The 19,707-nt window shown below is 41.2% G+C and overlaps 1 protein-coding gene and 2 pseudogenes across 1 annotated transcript; 1 reads left to right on the top strand and 2 right to left on the bottom strand.

The window, feature by feature from the left end:
* The first annotated feature begins 1,922 nt into the window (after positions 1–1,922).
* Positions 1,923–4,671, top strand: LOC124092284 (putative gustatory receptor clone PTE03). The gene is made up of 2 exons (XM_046443742.1): positions 1,923–1,948; positions 3,726–4,671. The coding sequence occupies exons 1-2, from the start codon at positions 1,923–1,925 to the stop codon at positions 4,669–4,671; spliced, it is 972 nt and encodes a 323-aa protein (XP_046299698.1).
* Positions 4,672–8,736: 4,065 nt separating this feature from the next.
* On the bottom strand, positions 8,737–9,707 carry LOC124092282 (olfactory receptor 7G2-like; annotated as a pseudogene).
* Positions 9,708–17,102: 7,395 nt separating this feature from the next.
* On the bottom strand, positions 17,103–18,038 carry LOC124092216 (olfactory receptor 7G2-like; annotated as a pseudogene).
* Between the last annotated feature and the right edge of the window lie 1,669 nt (positions 18,039–19,707).

Genomic DNA, 19,707 nt, shown 5'->3' with positions numbered 1-19,707 from the left:
GACCTGCGAGTAAGTTATTTGCAACAAAATGGTGTACAGTATAATTTAAATAAGTTAAATTTCTCTTACACAGGGAATCAGTGTCACTTCTGATAGAACTGGACTTGTTTTCTGTCTTGTGAAAACTGTGTACTATGTTTCCATTGAGCTTTTTATCTTTTTAAAAAATTAATTCCTGATAGTTCTTTAAGTAATCTGTAATAGCAGTCCTCTTCATTTTTCTCTTTATATATCACAATTTATTCTTTAGACCTGTCTCCTTTATCATATGTGTTAGTGTAGTTAGTAGATACACAAAGGTGTTTTGATTTAATTTGTCATTTTTTTGTTCATATATTTACTTTTTAAAAAAATTATGTTTTAAATTAGTTTTATATGACAGTAGAATGCATTTATGCACTTTGATGTGTCATACATAGATGGGATATCATTTCTCATTTTTCTGAGTGTACATGTTGGTCATGCAGTCACATATATACAAACAGTAACAAGGTCTGTTTTATTCTACTGTCTTTCCTATCCCCAATTTCCCTCCCCTCCCTGCCCATCACTTCCCTCTTTATTTTATTTTTCTGACAGTATTTTTCTGGACCTCACTGCTCAGGAGGTGTTGGTACTGAAACGCCTACTTTGAGAACACAGTAGTCGTCTTGCCTTTCCCACTTGAAGCTGAAGCCATGGAAATTTACTTTTCCCTTTGGTGTGAGAAGGGAATGACATTCATTTTCATTACTGAGCACCCTTCATCAGACAGCCCAGCCTTCACTGTAACTCCAATTCAGCATGAAGAAGCGCCGTGCTCAGGTGTTCATGTCTCCTGGACTCTCTTTTCTAAAAAGGGGCTCTGCTGGATCTCTCCCTGCATAACCTCACATCCTTGATGACTGCAGCTAACAGTCAGCAAAGCTGAGTTCCCTATGGCAACAAACAATCCCTAGAGATTTTTAGTTACAATCACAGAGGTAACTTGTCCTCATATCAAAGTATTTTCTGTTAATTTGCATTTTTGGCAACAATATTGATAATTAAGACTCTTAATTTACATCTATGATCTCTAATTATTACTTGCAATGTTTTCATGTGCTACGACTCTGAAGTTGCAAAAGTGCAGGGGTAAAATTCTAAAAAGGAAGTGAAATGTCTATAATAGTCCATTCTGACTATGGACAATATATTAGAAGCTTTTGCTTATGGAATGCAAAAGAAGTTCCAATTTCACAGAGCCATACATAGGCTCAGCCTTAAAAGGTGGGTATTTTTATGGTTCTTTCAGTACCCAATCAGTTACTAGACAATTAGATATTAAGACAAATAGTCTCCTAAGTATCTCTCCCAAATGTCCATTTGGCATCCTCGTATAAATGCCTAATAGACATTTTAAAAAATTAATGATTTTAAGATATTTAGTCTTAAAATCAGCATTTATATGGGAATCATGGTGTTGACCTTCCAGTGTGCTGTGCTCACACAATTTCTGGTCCTCTTTGATGGCAATTCCATTCTTCCAGATGCTGAGCAGTTTCTTCACTGAGCATCAGCCCCCAGTCCTCTCTTTCTTGAATGCCCTAAGCACCATCATTGGGAAACCCCATTGTCCACACTGTTGAAATGTACCTGCATTCAGCGAAAGGCCTCATCTCCACAACTGCTGCTCTCTCTCCGTCCCTCGGGTGCGCCCCCTCAGGGTTTGTGCAGGAGGCCAAAAGAGTTGGCTAATGAGGAGCTTTGGATATTGAAGCCCCAAGGGCCACGGAGATGACAGTCTGCCTGTGACCACCCACTCCACGCTGGCCCAGGTGAATATGTAGTCCCCTGGCCCTGGGCTCAGCCGCATCCTTTCCGCACAGGAGGCAGGTGCTGCACTGTGTCCATGTCCCTGAGAACAGAGCTTCCACCTTTCTCCTTCACTGCAGAGAAGAGCCATGTCAGTGCTCAGTGTTGGCACCAGGTAATCTGAAGCCTCCTGGTTTATGTGTCCCTGTGGGGACAGGTCTTTGTCTGTCAGTCCATCTGGGGCAGTGGTGAGGTAAAGACCTGAGGAGGAGGAGCAGAACTAGGTCACCTGCAGGGTGTCGCCCTGACTGTGCCTCCTCTGCACAGGTTTGCCACCTCTTGTGCCCCAGCACCCAGCGGCTTTCCTCCCACTAACACCTCACTCTGCCCTGAGTCCAGCGCTGCCTTCCACACCCACAGCACTCTGCTCCTGCAGTGGTTGTGATTTGTTCTCGAATTCTCTAACCTTTTCTTTCATTTACTTTACTAAGGGCAAAGGTCTGTGGCCAGCTTCTAGTAACTTTTTCCTTCCTGGCTCATAATTCCCTTATCAGACCAGGTCTTGACCAGCACTGCCTCCTGTTCATGAAAATACTGTGGAAGAGCAGGTGGAGAACACGGGCCATCCCAAGGGTGATTCAGCTTTATCTTGGCATTAACCTATGAAATGTTAAAAAACAGAGAAGCACAGCGTAACCTGAGAACTAAGCATGCATGTATGATTCAACAGTGTGGATGTCCCGCCACCCATGATCTTTTCATAAAATAACAAAATAGCAGGCTTCAGTGTAACAAAGAATCTGTGTTCCACTCCATTCTCTTTCCTTTTTCAGAGACAAAAACTGTTTTTAATTAAATTGTCCTTAACGTGTTATTTTAAATTCACTTTTTCTTTGCACTTTTTAATGTGTGTATCTTTATATGGATGTGTGTGTATATGAATATAATGTTCAATAATTAAAATGACCATCGGTCAGAGAAAGGAAAATTAAATTGTGATTTAATAAGGCATTGGTAAGGTAGATAAGGTCTTGAACAAGAGAAAATTGTACCAACACTGAGAAGTGATTAAACATGTTATTTTTTTCCAAATAAGAAAAGATCATGTGATTTACATGAAGTTTCTGTGATTCTAAAATGCTTTTGTTAGTGCGTTGTAGTTAAACATAAGAGTGAGATTCATTTTGACATAGTGTTACACGCATGGATTATGATTTGCTCCATTTCAAGACCCAGTACTTCCTTTGTTCTGCAAGAACAGAGAATAATGTATATCAATTTCACTATTCTGATTCTCTTGGGGAAGAGAAATGTACATCCTTCTATTATTAAGGATATGGAAAATGAATACATGTTACTTATTTTTCAACAATAATAATACAAATAAGGCAATATCTATTAATTAAATGTGTATGGTGCACACCCAGTTCCTCATTCATAATAATCTGGATTTTGAATATGTGAGATGTTTTCATAATTAAAGAACAGAGTCTCTGAGTTGGAATCTTTTTTTAAATCCATTACAATTTATTTTATTCTTTTTAATTATACCTGACAGTAGAATGTATTTTGACATCATATGTACATTGAGTTGAAATCTTGATTGAAGGAGTTATTATGGATCTAGGTATAATGTTGTTTTTTTATTCATTTACTGTTCATTTAAGGATTGGAGAATTTTCAAGGAAAAAGCTACTTTTTAGTTGCATGTTTACTCCTATTAGTTGGGTAGAATAGGGATGGAGGTGGTATTTAAGAAATAAACTTTGAACAGGCAGATAGTTGGGAGAGTGGAAGTGAGAAAGACAGGAGACTGAGAGGGAAGGGAGCAGATCACAGGAGGTGAGAAGACTATCACCTTTACTTCACCCCATAACACAGACTCTGTACTTTCCTAATACAGAGGCTCATGCATCCATTATCTGTCCCATCACCTGTATCTTCCCTGTCAGTCTCTCCAACAGCACGGAATCAGAAAAGCATGCGGGCACAGTAGAATTCCTCCTCCTGGGTCTCTCAGAGGACACAGACCTGCAGCCCACCATCTTTGGACTGTTCCTGTTCATGTACCTGGTCACATTGGTTGGCAACCTGCTCATCATCCTGGTCATCATCTGTGACTCCCACCTCCACACCCCCATGTACTTCTTCCTCTCCAACCTGTCCTTCAGTGACATGTGTTTCATCTCCACCACGGTCCCAAAGATGCTGGTGAACATCCAGAGACACAACAAGATCATCAGTTACACAGGCTGCCTCGCCCAGGTCTGCTTTGTCCTGGTTTTTGCTGGAATAGAAAACTGTCTTCTTGCAGCAATGGCTTATGACCGTTACGTGGCCGTCTGCCATCCCCTCAGGTACACAGTCATTATGAACCCCCGCCTGTGTGTCCTGCTGATTCTCTTGTCCTTGACCATCAGCATTACGTATGCCCTGCTCCAAAGTTTGATGCTACTGAGGCTGTCTTTCTGCACAAACCTGGAGATCCCCCACTTCTTCTGTGAAATTGGTCAGGTCATCAAGCTGGCCTGTTCTGACAACCTCATCAATAACATCCTGGTATATGTGATGACTAGCCTGCTGGGTGGTCTTCCTCTCTTTGGGATTCTTTTCTCTTATGTTAAAATTGTGTCCTCTGTTCTGAAAATGCTGTCATCTGGGATAAAGTCTAAAGCCTTTTTCACGTGTGGGTCTCATCTCTCAGTGGTCTCCTTGTTCTATGGGACAGGTCTTGGTGTGTACGTTAGCTCTGCAGTCACAGACTTACCCAAAAAGAGTGCAATAGCCTCCGTGATGTATTGTGTGGTCCCTCCAATGCTGAACCCCTTTATCTACAGCCTGAGGAACAGGGACATGAAGGAGGCCTTAAAGAAACTCATTCAAATGTCTTCCTTATGATTGATTAGTTCTGTGCTTTGTGCTTTCACTTCAAAAGTGAGTCCGTGTCCAAGAGCACTGGATGAGCCACAGAGATGTCTTCTACCACTAGCCCCTTCTCTGCTCTGTGTATTTCTGCTAGTATTTAGAAATTGATTTGGGTCTTCAATAGTTTGGAATTTTGAAAACTCATGTGACCTTTTAGAGTTTAATTTCATGGTCAGCTTCCATAGAGGCAGAATATAAGCAAAGGGTTCTTGCTATAGCGATTTTGGGGTATTTTTTAGGAGGATGTGAGTGACAGCAGAGAATTAGGACAAAGGATGGAGCTAAGTAAGCATCTCAGTACAGGAGGAGGACTAGCCTCTACTCAACCCATGTACACGGCCATTTATGGCTTCCCCAAATGATTGCAATCTGAGTTCCTGTTTTATAACTCATGATATTCTAAACTTTGTCTCCAAGGGTGATAATTACTCTGCCAGTTTCTGTTAAGCTGATAAGAGGTAACTCTACAGAGAATACAGGAGCTATGCAGTGTCCGTCAACAGTGACAGCAGGTCAGTTCCGTGTCCTCAACATGCTACTTACAGAGCAAAACCACACCCACTAACCTTGGCTTCCTCTTTCACCAATTTGGCCTAAATTCCAAGTAGCAGAATTTGACCTAATGATGGAATGTTTGAATTTCATGAATGAGGATGGCTCTATTAGCTCACACCATGAAGCTGATCATCCCAAGTTAATGAAATTTCACAAGCTGAACCTCCACACACAGTGCAACCCCTTCATTCACTCCACCTCCTGTTAGTTTCACCCTAACCCTGCACCTCTGGTCATTGAAAGCCTGGCTCAGTTCCAGGGGTCATATCCCAACATTTTCCAGAAAACAGAATGCAGACTCTGTTTTCCTTAGGTTATGATGCAACAGAGAGCCAACCATCTCATGGAGTTATTCAGAAAACATCCTTTCCCATATCCACAATCCAGAATCAGGACCTTTGCTCCTTTGTAAACTAATCACAGTTTGGTGAATAGGGTGGTATTCTGGGGTCCCTACAATGACAAACTCACCCATTTATCTACAGCCTGTGAAACAGGACATGGAGGAGGCCCAAACTCACCAAGGCATAAATCAATACATGAATAATATTAATATTAATAATAATAATTACTAATAATAAATAGAAGATCAGTAGAGTAGAATGAGCAGATCAGGAGAAGGAAGAAAGGAAAGGGAAGCTACTAGGAAATGAACTGAATCACGTTATACTTGGTGCATGTCTGAATATGGCATAATGAATCTCACTACTGGGTATTATTTTAATGCACCAATAAAAATGGTGAAACACTCATCAGAACATCTTCTACCTTGTTGTTCTTGTGTCACTTGATTTGTACGTTGGCTTCTTATTGATTGCTTTCTTCTGTACTCATGAATGAATGTCAGCATCAGTCAACGGGGGCTGCTATTGCACAACACCGTAGCCCGGGAAGGTTCAATAGTGGACATTTATTTCTCTAAGGACTGGGTGTTGTTTTCCAAGATCCAGGTATCAGATGATCCAGACCCTGGTGATGACTTCTTGTGGTTTGCACACTGCTACCTGTTTGTGGTGTCTTCTCTTAGCAAGGACAGGAATTTCTGCTCTCATCTTCTTGTTACAAGGACATGGATCTCAGGGTGAAGTTCCATGACTTCACAAAAACCTTATTAATCTAACAAGTCCCACCCCTATGGCTATCAATGTGGGAATAAACCTAAATGATCAGAAAAGCTCTTACCTGTTGTAAAAGTCCATTTGTGATTAAGAATAAAAAAGGTTTCAGAGCTTTATATTACCACGGCAAACTTAGTTTCAGCTGACTGATGTTCTACAGTGACAAAGGGTTGTGATTTTGGAGCACGACAAGGTATAACAGTACTATTGCTCAGAAAAGACATTCCACAAAACATCGACCTCTAAATGAAGTTTATTTCTGAATTGAAATTACAGTGGACAGATGGATTATGTGGTCAAAGGTGCTAAGAAATAAAAATGAATTTGATTCCTTTCTTGGGTCAAAGGCAAAAATAAATTTCATGTGGTTTCAGCCTAAACTGAAAAAGGTGAAACTAAAAATTCCTTATTGGGAAAAGCAGAAGTTTCAAAATTGAGACCTTCTGACCACAGAGCATGAGGGGAAGTATTCACTAATTAAACCATGGGAACGTTGCACACTGTGGCCAGCTAGTGAATACCACGAGGTACAAGCACAACACCACGCTGTCCTAAGTAAGTAACTGCAATCTTCTATGTTTATGTATGTGATACATATATAGGATGACTCTTCCAATTATATAAAGAACAATTTCAAATTGCTTTTTAAGATAGATGAACAATTCAGTGGATATATCATAGATACATACTCCCCAAGAGAGAAAAATAAATGGACACTAATATGTGAATGCACTCTAAGCCTCTTAATGAGATAAACAAATTAATCAACTCCCATTTGCAACCTTTAGATTATCAGGGTAATTTAACTATTAGAGAATAATATGGAAAATCAGGAATATTTATTGAGAAGATAAATTGATTCAACTACTTAGCAGATCCTTTGGAACTATGCAAAAATGAAAATCCACTCCACTACAACCCACAAATCCACCCCTCTATAAAACCACCTTTTTTCCCCATGTCAGACATGGAGAAGAATATTGAAAAGACTTTATTTACAAGAGAAGAAAATAGATAAAACATTCATCACCATCAAAAATATTCCTCAGTTTTAATGTCACCATAACGGGCATAATCTTATGGAATATTTGGAATAAGAGAGTAACTGCCACACCCAAGAGCACAATAGATTCTGAGGCGAAGTGATGAGAGTAACAGGGAGATATGGAATCCATCCACTAAGTTTGAATTGAGACACATGAAATGGAAGCACTTTTATGTAATAAATTGTACAGTTATATCTGCACTGGAGATGCAAAGGCATTAGAGGTCTATGGGAATGACAGTTGTGTAAGGGAAAAACAATCAAATACCAACCACATCAATTCCATCATGACCTGTGTGGTTACCACATGTTCTTTCCTGTGCTTTCTCCCTTCTGGAATCACTTGATTACTGAGAGCCCAGATCATCCACTAATGCTCCTCCTCCACAGATTCCCCTATTGCAAACAAGTGCCTTGCACCAATTTGTCATGTAAGTTAGTCACAGTGACTGAGACAGCAGCTGGACACTGAGGGCCACAACTCTATGCACCTCAGAGATGTGATCTGCTTCACCCATGGGAAGGTTTCCCACCAGTGGACCTACGGAAGGACACTCAGTTTCCTGTCTCTGAGATCATGTCCAGGTGTGACACCTGATGGCGGCACGTTCTGCAATAACCTGGGGACCAAGAGAACCAGTCCCAGGACGTAGCCCCTTCGTGGAGAGAATCACTCTGTTCCAGTGTGTTCCCTGTCTCTGAGTCATTGCAGGAAAACTCGAGTTATTGTTTGAGCTTTTTAACAATTAGGTTTTCTCTTCCTTATTAGGACTGAAGACATCTTCACTGATGAGCTTCATGACCTATCACCACTGACATCATCTAATTATGCAAATGTTATCAACAATGAAGCTGAGGGTGGTGGATGCTAGTTCCACCTCAGGTGGGCGAGGTTTGCCAGGACAGGGCTCAGTGTTTATTTCCCAGGTTGTGAATGTTTACTACTTTGCCTCACATTACACTAGAATGTACTTCTATTAGCCCTAAACACATAAGCAGGCAGAAGTTATATATAAAATATAACAATAACTTTGTTTAAATTTTCCTTGCCATCTCTGAACCTCACATTGCCTACAGCTGAGGATGCAAAAAAAAAATGTTTAAATTGGAGCCTCTTCCACAGGTTCTGCATCTACAGAAGCCAAGCAAGGAAAGATTATTTGGAGAATCGAGTCAGAGAGCAGGACAAGAGCAAAATTAGTTTTAAGCCAATTTAAAATGGACCTAGTCATTATTTGATCATTATAGAAAACTATGGTTTCACAGAAGGTTCACAAAGAAAATTGTCAATTAGATTTGCTGTAGAAACCCAAATTCAATTCAAATAAAGCATAATAGAAAAGAAGATGTCCTACTAATGAGCTTCCTCAAGGCCTCTTTCATGTCTCTGTTCCTCAGGCTGTATATAAAAGGGTTCAGCATTTGAGGAACCACCGAATACATCACTGAAGCCACTGCAGTCTTTCTGGGGGAGTCAGTGACCTCAGAGCTAATGTACACCCCAAAAGCTGTCCCATAGAACAGGGAGACAACTGACAGGTGAGACCCACAGGTGGAAAAGGCTTTATACTTTCCCCCAGATGATGGCATTCTCAAGACAGAAGTTGCAATGTGAGTGTAAGAGAAAATGATCCCTGAGAGAGGAACACCACCAAATATGACAGCTGTAATATAGATAAGGATGTTGTCAATGAATGTATCCGAACAGGCCAGCTTAATCATCTGAGCGAGTTCACAGAAGAAGTGGGGGATCTCTAGGTCTGTGCAGAAGGACAGTCTCAGCACCATCAGAGTGTGCAGCAGGGCGTCCACAGTGCTGATGCACAAAGAGGACAGAATCATAAGGACACAGAGGCGCAGATTCATGATGACTGTGTACCTGAGTGGATGGCAGATGGCCACATAACGGTCAAAAGCCATTGCTGCCAGGAGAAAGTTTTCCATTCCAACAAAAACCAGAGCAAAGTAGACCTGGGTGAGGCAGCCTGCGTAACTGATGGTCTTGCTCTGTCTCTGGATGTTCACCAGCATCTTGGGGACCGTGATGGTGCTTAAAGAGATGTCAGTGAGGGACAGGTTGGAGAGGAAGAAGTACATGGGGGTGTGGAGGTGGGAGTCACAGCTGATGGCCAGGATGATGAGCAGGTTCCCCAGGATGGTGACCAGGTACATGGACAGGAACAGGCTGAAGACGAGGGGCTGCAGTGCTGGGTCCTCTGTCAGGCCAAGGAGCAGGAATTCTGAAACCGTTGTTTGGTTTCTGGGCTCATGTTGTTGGTGAATCTCAAGGAAAAGATGGGATGAAAAGATCATAAAACATATGGACTGCATTAGGAATATTATTTGGGAAGATGATAGCAATGCAAATTCTCAGTCCCTCCATCAGACTCACTGCCAATAAACCCTGTGGATGAGGACTGGCAGTCTAAGTTTCAACAAGCCCTCTGGGTGACTTTGATGTGTGCTGAATTCTGAGAACCATTTATTTTTTAAAAAAGCTTTATCATTAATACTGTGAACACAAATGAATGTTCAAACATTCTCCTCTGCCACTCTCTCCTCCCTTCCCCGGTCACTCACTTCTCTTTTTCTTACCTCATTTACTGAAACAATTGTTTTACTGAACCCCTACCGTTGCACATACTGAATTAAGTGCTGAGAATAAAGCAATGCGTAAGGCGTGGCTTTTCCCTTAGAATTAGTCTGTGCCTTCAAGCAAACAGTAAGACAGGAATGGTGGTGTGATCTCTCTCCTCTTTATCCAAAGTTCACCAACTTTGGATTCTCTCTGAGTCATGTGATGATCTTGTCAAACTGCTGACATGTTAGTCCTCACTGCCACTCCATCTTACCTACCCATGAAGACCCTTGAGTAACGGGAGGTCATCTTGGGATGTGGGATGTGAAATGGGTGCTTGGCTAAGACGAGGACTGAGCTCAGGTCGTCTGAGTGAGGGGTTGACTCTCCACTAAGCTCTGCTAGTGCTCTGGATAGCACAGAACTTGTATTCCTACGTAGTCACTCAGATCTCATAATCTACCTTTGTAATTTTAATATTTCTTCCAATGCAAAGCCTTTAGACATTACCTGCCCTCAGTGTTTGGCCACCTGTACCCAAGAAATTAGTTGTGGCAGGTGGATGGCATCCATCCAGGTGGGCATGAGCAAAGGCTAGAGAAGCCCGCATCTATACCAGAAGCTCAGAAGACTCACCCATGGAATTGCAAGTTCTCTCCTTTGCAAATAGTTCTGTGAGAATTTGGGCAAATGTTCATGAGATTCTTGTTCTCATTTTAAGGTTCTTTGCCTTAAAGTAAAAAACATCAAAATGAGAGACATTTGGAATCCATAGACTCCTAAGAAAAGAGTAAGACTACATACAGCTTGTTCTTTGGAAAACAGAGACCAGATAACACAGACATATTTATTAGATACTCTTAGGATATCAGGTTGCTCCTAGGATTGTGCTGGTAGGTAGACCTATTGTCTCTGTCTACACGAGGAGACAGACATGTCTGACTGATTTATCATTAGGTGACACATTGGTGTAAGTCACACACTCTGAATATGATCCAAGTTTCTGAACCTGCTTTTTGAATGGGAAAAAGCTTCAACTGCATGAGCATCCTGGATGTTCCATTTGTACAATGGGGACTGTGATGGCTGTGTTCATTAGCTTGATTGTATTCATAGGTTATTAACCATCATCTTGAACATCGTAAATATCTGCCATTCAGTCATGTTTCAGTGACGCTTGAGGAAAAACAAAAACTGGGGAAGAGAAGTGAATAGAAAGAAAGCACACAGCTTAGTGTACAGCAGTGGGAACTTCACACCCCCACTTTTCGTGGGCCCTTTATTGTTTTTTTAATATTTATTTTTTAGTTATAGTTGGACACAATACCTTTATATTACCTATGTATTTTTATGTGGTGCTAAGGATCGAACCCAGGGTCTTGTAAATGTGAGGCGAGTGCTCAACCGCTGAGCCACAACCCTAGCCCCCTTTACTGTTTCTGGCCTGAACATTGGAACAGGGCACCTTTTTTTAAAAAAAAAAAAAAAAACAATTTTAGTTGTTAACGGATCTTTATTCAATTCATTTATTTATATGCAGTGCTGAGAATCAAACCTAGTACCTCACACTTACAAGGCAAGTGCTCTACCCCTGAGCCACAATACCAGCCCGAACACAGCACCTTTTACTGCTCAGAAGGAAGCAATGTGTCAGGGCATGTGAGGATAGAAGAGAGAAGGAAACCATGCCTTACGTGGTAAATGCAAACCCAGCATAGTGCTGCTGTGGAAGGTTGGTCATGGAGGAGCAAGAAACCAATATCCATTGGCATTGCACTTGGGATGAAATATATAACAAATTAAATGAACTAAACAATAAAGGATATGGGTATGTGAGCCACACCTAAATTCATTTTCCAGTGTATGAACAAAGGTCTGCATATTACCTGGTTGGCTTCAAGAGGAACCATGTTCAACACCTCATCTGTGTATTGGTGGTGGGCGATGCACACCCAGGAAGTGCGGACAGACTGACTGGGTCCACAGGTCCTGGTCAGGAAGGGTCATGTCTCTAGAAGGAGGCTCCAGTGTTGCTTCTCCACTGGGCAGGGCTGTGGAGTGGGGTGGCCACAAGCCGACTCTCTGCAGTCTCCCCACCCCTGGGGCTCAATATGCAAGCTCCTTGTTAGACTAGCAATTTCACTACCATTCTGATCCCTGGGGTGCATATCCTTGAAGACCAAGGAAACAGAAGGGAGGCTTTCAGGCTGGCTTGTCCCCTGGCCCCAGAAGCCAGGTGCAGATCACCCAGTTCTCTCCACTGTTTCTTCTCTCCTCCATCATGGTGCTTTGATTGTGAGGCCCATGGCAGTTTTCTAGAAAACCCCAAATATATACTTACCAGCAAAGAAAATGTAGCTATTGCATATCATGTAGCCCATTTTTCTTTTAGATGTGAAAATATAGTTTATGAATATGGGTATTACAACCCTGATCAAAAATACAACTAAGAGGTTATAATAAAAAAAATACTCAGAGGCATCTTTTTAATGTCATTGATGATTCCTGATCATTAATTTTCATTTTCTATATATTGACCAGAAGATTCTAACCTGTGATTAATAATGATAAAAAATGATTTTTTAATCATTATTCATTGTAGCAAGTATAGACAAGGATACTATTTCCTATAGGCATTTTACAAAATCCTTTTCTAATTGAATTACAAAGTATACTTTTATTCACATTAAAGGACTGTAAGATAAAATTACGGTCTTCAACTTAAAATGAGATGTTAATTCAGCTACAGAATCTCTAAAAGTCAACAATAAGCAGATGTGTCCAGATGCTCAGTAGATTTGAATATATATGCACCATCACTTAATAGGTGGGGACGGAGCACCACAGTAGTGTACATTTTTAAACCATTTACACTTAAGCACCTCAATATTTTTATATGTTTATCAATTTATTTTGCTGCAGGTTTCTTGCTTCTCAATGAGTCTATAAAACCTTGTCCTGTGGTGTCTTTTTTCACTCTCCTAATTACTTTCCCTTAAAAATATAAAAAATAGATGAGATTTTCAAAGACATCAGTGACATTATTAAGAAAGGTGAATTTTTCCACGTATCTTACAGAGAACAGTAATAGGTAAAAATATACTGAAATTTCCAGGTCACAACAAAAATTTTTTTTTTCGTCTTGTGGTGAGCAGCCAAAGCCAAAGGGTCCTATAGATTATGTCCTTTAGTGAGAAAATTCTTCCTCCTTCCAGGCATTGAGGACACAGTGTCCTAGAGGACCTGAGTGGCCCGGGCATGGGCAGAGCTGCTTTGTGGGAGAAACACGGCTCCACTCCAGAGAGGAGCACTGCCAGACCTAGGACCGCAGACTTGGATCACATGACAGTTTCAGGACAACCTTCAAGGAGGGCCCTAACCCAGCCCAGTGGGGCTCGGTGGGTGGGGTCGTGACCTTCTCCACCAGCAGGAAGCAGAGTCAGCAAACCCAACTGAGGAGCAGAGACCTGACTGGAGACCGGCTGTGGCCCTGTGAGAGGAGAAGCCAGGACAGAGCCTCTTTGGACAAATTCAAGACAAATCTTGAAATCTAGGAGGAAAAATATACCCTCTACCCACACAAGTGCCCCTGTAGCTGGTGCAGCTGGTGAGGACACCATTGAGGAAGAAGGGGAATGGACGGCTGCACACCTCAACACCTTTGAGTTGAGGAGGAGTTTTAAATATTTAAACACAAGTTACATAGCAGGGGCTCACTCGTTGACAGTGAAGTCCTTGCACCGTAAGGTGGGAGCCAGGATTGACTCAGGAATTGAGACATTGGAGAATGTTGTCTTCTTTCCCAACCTGATGCTGGTTGATCCCTCATCCTGAGAAACCCTGGTTCCGGTATTTTTCCTCCCCCTCTTTTCGTTCATGTCTGTCCTGAGGAACTCTCACGCATAGGTACACCTTTTATTTGTACATGATTCTTATCTTTTTTCCTTAGGTTGCTTTAGAGTCACAACAACCTTTACACAATATCAGGAAGACTGACACACCCTTCAACTCAAAACTAAAATGTAGCTATAGAAGACAGTTACAGTATATAGTTTTAGTTATACATAGTATATATAGATATTGTTACAACTAGTTTTTGCACAGTTATACATGAGTTACATGTATACATGTGAGTTATACAAATAGTTATAGGTAACTATAACCTAATGCTATAATTTGTATTTATAATAAATAATAAAAGTAGAAAAGGTGACACAATAAAATGCAACCATAGTGGGTTATTCTAAGTACGGCTAAGTATGGCTAAAAGTATGATTTTGGATATTAAAAGAAGAGTTTCTAACATATTCCCTCTAACCAAATTGACTAAAAAGCATACATTTCACCCCTTTTTTTGGAATTTTTGAATTTCTCTATCAAGTATTCATTCTAAGTAATAATTTATACATTTACACATATGTACACAAACACATTGGCACACACACACACACACACACATACCCAGAAGGTCCTACACCCAAATTTTGGGTCTCGGTTATTAATTTTGTTGCACAAAATTGCAAAGTATCAGAAAAGCCATTAACCTGGGGTACAAGGCACACTTGTGATTGTAACTAAAAAGATGATTTATTTGTTACCTTGTTAAAATCGGTTTTATCTGGCACAGTGGTGCTTGGTGGCACACGCCTGTAATCCCAGTGGCTTGGGAGGATGAGGCAGGAGGATCACAAGTCCAAAGCCAGCCTCAGCAATTTAATGAGGCCCAAAGCAAAATATTTAGAGACAGGTCTCTAAATAAAAAGTATAAAAAGGGCTGGGGATGTGGCTCAGTGGTTGAACATCTCTGGATTCAATCTCCAATACCAAAATAAAAAAAAAATAAAATAAGATAGTTTTACCTGTCTGAGGTGCGGCAGCAATGAAAGCCTGTGATATTAGGGAAGAGAAAGATATAATCCTATTGTTCAGGAAATAGTGTCCAGAAAAACATTAACTGATAAGTGAACAGATAGAGCATATAATGGGAGTATATGGAAATTAAAAGAAAAATTTGATGCGGTCTCACAGCAAAAGCAACAATAAATTTTAGGTGGTTTTAGCCTCAATTGCAAAGGGCAAGACTAAAAATCCCTTACTGAGGCTATTGTTGCTTTCAGTGCTAAAAATGAAAAATTAAACTGAAAAATTAAACTCTAATTACACTGAGCACTGGGGGCACCTACTAAACACTATGAAGCACAATTCTAAAGAATAAATTTGCAGAATGTATTTAAAGACAAAGGACTGTTATTCCAATTACTTACATGAATATTGTGAATTAACGATAGATATGCAGCATGATGGACATATCGCTCACGTGTATTACTTCAGAGAGGAATCCAATGGCCCATAATACATGGAAAGGCTCATAACCTCCTAACATTAAACTGTAGGTGAACAGTTACACCCTTTGAATTGTCAAAGCAAATGGAAGTGTTTGGGGGATGGTGCAGAACCCCAGAATACCTAAGGGGAGGGTAAGTTGGTTCAATTCTTTGAAACTACCCAAACATGAAAACTGTTCTGCTACAGCCAGCACTTCCACACCAAGTATGTGTCCCAGGGCGTGGGGTTCAATCTGAGGGCACTGGCCACGTGTGCCTGTACAATACCACTGAGCTACGTCCCCAGCCCTAAAACTATTTTTTATTCACTTTGAGAGTCATGGTAGAGAATATTCAAGAAGTTTATCCAAATAGCAGAAAAATGGACACCAAACCTTGTTCCACATCAGAAAAGCTACGTATGTTTAATGTCACCATATATAATGTGTAAAAAATACAGAGCACCCAAATCAAGAAATAACTCTGAAACAAATGAAAGGGTCATTTCTGAAGCACGAAGATGAGACTTGCATGAAAAAATTGGAATTCATTATGTGACATGTTGTGCAGGGTTGTCATGAGGGTGATGAATATGGATTGGATTGCTGTAAAAATGACAGTTTTTCCAGGCAAAAGTGACCCAATACTGGCAATCAGATACTGACTTCATCAAATCAGTTTTCCACGGTCACAGAGCCTCCTCCTGGGTTCTGTCTTCTCCACTCCTGTCTTAGGAAGAGACATGGGATTACATTTAGATCCCTCCCAGATGGTCCACTAAGTGCTCCTGCTCTGCCAACCCCCTTGTTCCCAACAAGCAACACTCGTCATTCATCCCACACTTGGATCACAAGTTGACATAGTTTGAAGACCACCATGGAGTCCACCCCAGAGATGCCACTGGTTGGTACATGGGGAATTCCCTACCCAAGACACCCAGGAGTGGGCTCCCAGATTGCTGTCTGTGGCATCGGGTCCAGGTATGACAACTTCATTGGGAATTGAATGAATGAAGTTCTGCTCTCTGTGCCAGCTTATTTCCTACCTCCGATATCTTTGGAATGAAAGGTTTTTCTCCTTATTGTCACAGTATATTAAAGTCATGTTTTTTTAAACTAGGAATGAAGATATCTTCATTGATGGACTTCAAGTATGTCACAGTCATCTCAAACCACTGATCTGATCCAATCATGACAATTTTATAGACAAGACGTTGAGTATGGTCAATGCTATTTTTTCCACAGAAGCATATGGATGCCAGTAGCAGATCTCAATTTTTGCTTCTCAGGATATGAATGTCCACCCCTTTGCTTGCATTAGCTTGACACTAGGATACAATTCTAATGGCCCCAGCTGTGATCAGTGGAAGCGATTCTCTTAATATGGCCAAGCGTTGCTTAAATACCACCCTTATCCTGCCATCCTTCACTAACTTGCCTTCTTCTGAGACTTCAACGCAAAGAAAATTCTAAGACTGGAATCCTTGCTTCAGGGTCCACTTCTGTGGAATCAAAGCAACAAAGTTATCTTTGGGGAGAGAAATCATGTGGCAAATACCACAGAACTAGACAAAAAGCAACGCCAGGTTTCAGGACGATTTAAAATCTGTCGCAGTCTGGCTGGGCACAAATCACGAGCCACTGAAAATCCACTTGGCCATTATGTGAGTTCAGTAATTTAGAAGAGTATAGTGACAGAAGAGTCAGGAATTATAGCTCATCACACATGTTTTCACTGTTAACTATTCTAGAAAGCCAGTTTTAAAAAAAAGGGCAAACAACACATCATAGAACAGCTCTCCCACTGATGAGTTTCCCCAAGGCCTCCTTCATGTCCTTGTTCCTCAAACCATAGATAAATGAATTCATCAACTGAGGGACCACTGTGTACATCACTGAAGCCATTGCTGTCTTCCTGGGGGAGTCAGAAACTGCGGAGCTTATGTACACCCCAAAAGCTGTTCCATAGAACAGGGAGACAACAGACAGGTGAGACCCACAGGTGGAAAAGGCTTTGTGTTTTCCTTCTGATGATGGCATCCTCAAGACAGAGGACACAATGTGAATATAAGAGAAAATGATCCCAGAGAAAGGAATACCACCAAATAGGCAAGCTACAACATATATCAGGATGTTATCAACGAAGATATCTGAACAGGCCAGCTTGATGATCTGAGCAAGTTCACAGAAGAAGTGAGGGATCTCCAGGTCTGTGCAGAAGGACAGACGCAGCACCATCAGAGTGTGCAGTAGGCCGTCCACAAGACTAATCAACAAGGAAAACAGCATCAGCAGTCCACACAGCCAGGGGTTCATGAGGACTGTGTACCTGAGTGGATGGCAGATGGCCACGTAGCGGTCATAGGCCATCACTGCAAGCAGTCAATTTTCCAAGCCACCGAAGACTAAGACAAAGCAGACCTGGGTGAGGCAGGCCGTGTAGGTGATACTCTTATTCTGTGTTAGGATGTTCACCAGCATCTTGGGGATGGTGCTTGAGCTTAAACAGATGTCAGTGAGGGAAAGATTGGCAAGAAAGAAGTACATGGGGGTGTGGAGGTGGGAGTCATTGCTGATGGCCAGGATGATGAGCAGGTTCCCCAGGATGGTGACCAGGTACATGCACAGGGATAGTACAAAGAGGATGGGCTGCAGGTCTGGATCCTCTGTCAGTCCCAGGAGAAGGAATTCTAAAACAGCTGTATGGTTTCTAGCTTCCATGTTGGTGATGAATCTGAAGGAAAAGAAAGAGTCAAGGGCTGGGGTGTGGCTCAGTGGGAGAGCGCTGCCCAGCATGCGTGGGTTCAATCCTCAGCACCACATGAGAATAAAATAAAGATATTGTGTCCACCTACAACTAAAAAATAAATATTAAACAAAGAAAAGAGCCAAGATATAATAAGATATAAGGACTCCAGTGAATGGAATCTGTTACTGCAGAGAGATTGAGGCAGGAAGAATGAAAGCTGGGCGCGTCTTGGTGCTGACCCATGAGAACATGCCTGGGAAGATGACATTCCACAGGAGCCGAGTGGGCCACTGCTTTCTCTTCATCTCACTTATGTTCTTTCTTGTTGCTTCTGCAGGATGAGATTTTCATAAAACACTGCACTCACTTCCTGACCATTAATTAGGGGGCCCTGTGCTCCCTGATTGGCCCCAAGAGCAATGAGGTCGAGCATCCTACCTGTATACTGAAGATGGAAGATGTGTCCTCCAGACGCGCAGACACACTCAGTGAGACACTGGGATCTTGGTCTGAAGGTTCACCTCTGGGAGGAGGCTCCGGAGCTGCTTCCTGACTGGGGCAGGGCCGTCCAGTGACATCACAGTCCAGCTCCTATTGTCTCCATATCCCTGGGGGCTCAAAATCCAAGGTCCTCATTCAACAGCTATTTTACTGTCATTCTAATCCCAGGAGTTCATGTCCCCAAAGACCAAGACTTTGGAGGTGAGGAGTTCAGGACGGCTGATTTCCTGACCTCAAGGCCAAGTGTTCCCATGTTTCTGCACACCTAACACACACCTCTTCTATGACACAGTCCCGTGTTCCTTGTAAGTTACAAACTAAGTCACATCTATCTATCACATTTTATCTCAAAATCAGTTGCCCATTTTAGGTGTGAGAATGTCTTATAGATTCAGGTATAAATAGTGTCATTTTAAATGTTATCTAAATATTTAAAAATACAGGAACTTAGGCACGTCTTTTCTTAATTACAATTGGTGTTGACTGAACCTTAATTTTTGCACAGAGAATTATAATCTGTTTTCTATGATCACAGCTAATGGTCCAAAATACAGACAGACCATGACAGCTTGTTCAGAATTTAACGTTTTCACAATGGTTTCAACAGTCTTTTTGACAGAAAGAGACTGTGAGTTGAAATTATAATTCTTCATTTCTTAATGAAGTAATATGTTAGTTAATTACTAAATTACCAAAAGAAAAAACTATGCAAATGTGTCCATAAACTCAGCACATTTGTTTAGATTTTGGACATCTTTTAAAGGGTGAATGAGTTATTCATATTAGTGTTCACTCCAAGGGCTGGGGATATAGTTCAGTTGGTAGAGTGCTTGCCTCGCATGCATAAGGCCCAGGGTTCAATCCCCAGCAACACACACATACAAAAAAAAAAAATCAAGCTTCCTTAGTGTTCACTCCAAAGACATTTTTAGTTAAGGGTTTTGATATTTTCATGTGTTATTAACACATTTTACACCATGTTAACTCATTCCATATAAATTTCTAATTTTCAAGTAGCTGATTTTGTTTTTACAAGATAGCATTGTGATTTTTTTTTATTTTATTTTTTGTACTAGGTGTTGAACCTAGGGGCATTCAATCACTGAGCCACATCCCCTGCCCTTTTTATTTTTTTAATTT

The sequence above is a fragment of the Marmota monax genome, unplaced genomic scaffold (genome assembly GCF_021218885.2).
Source record: "Marmota monax isolate L192 unplaced genomic scaffold, Marmota_monax_Labrador192_F-V1.1 WCK01_AAM20220418_F8-fsc00102, whole genome shotgun sequence".
Taxonomy (NCBI): Eukaryota; Metazoa; Chordata; class Mammalia; order Rodentia; family Sciuridae; genus Marmota; species Marmota monax.
This window is presented reverse-complemented; position numbering and strand designations above follow the sequence as displayed.

Excerpts from the sequence above, each read along its gene's own strand:
- LOC124092284 (XM_046443742.1), top strand. The coding sequence starts at position 1,923 with ATGTCAGTGCTCAGTGTTGGCACCAG. Across the intron at positions 1,949-3,725 it reads GTGCTCAGTGTTGGCACCAG|TCTCTCCAACAGCACGGAAT; the intron begins GTAATCTGAAGC and ends CTTCCCTGTCAG.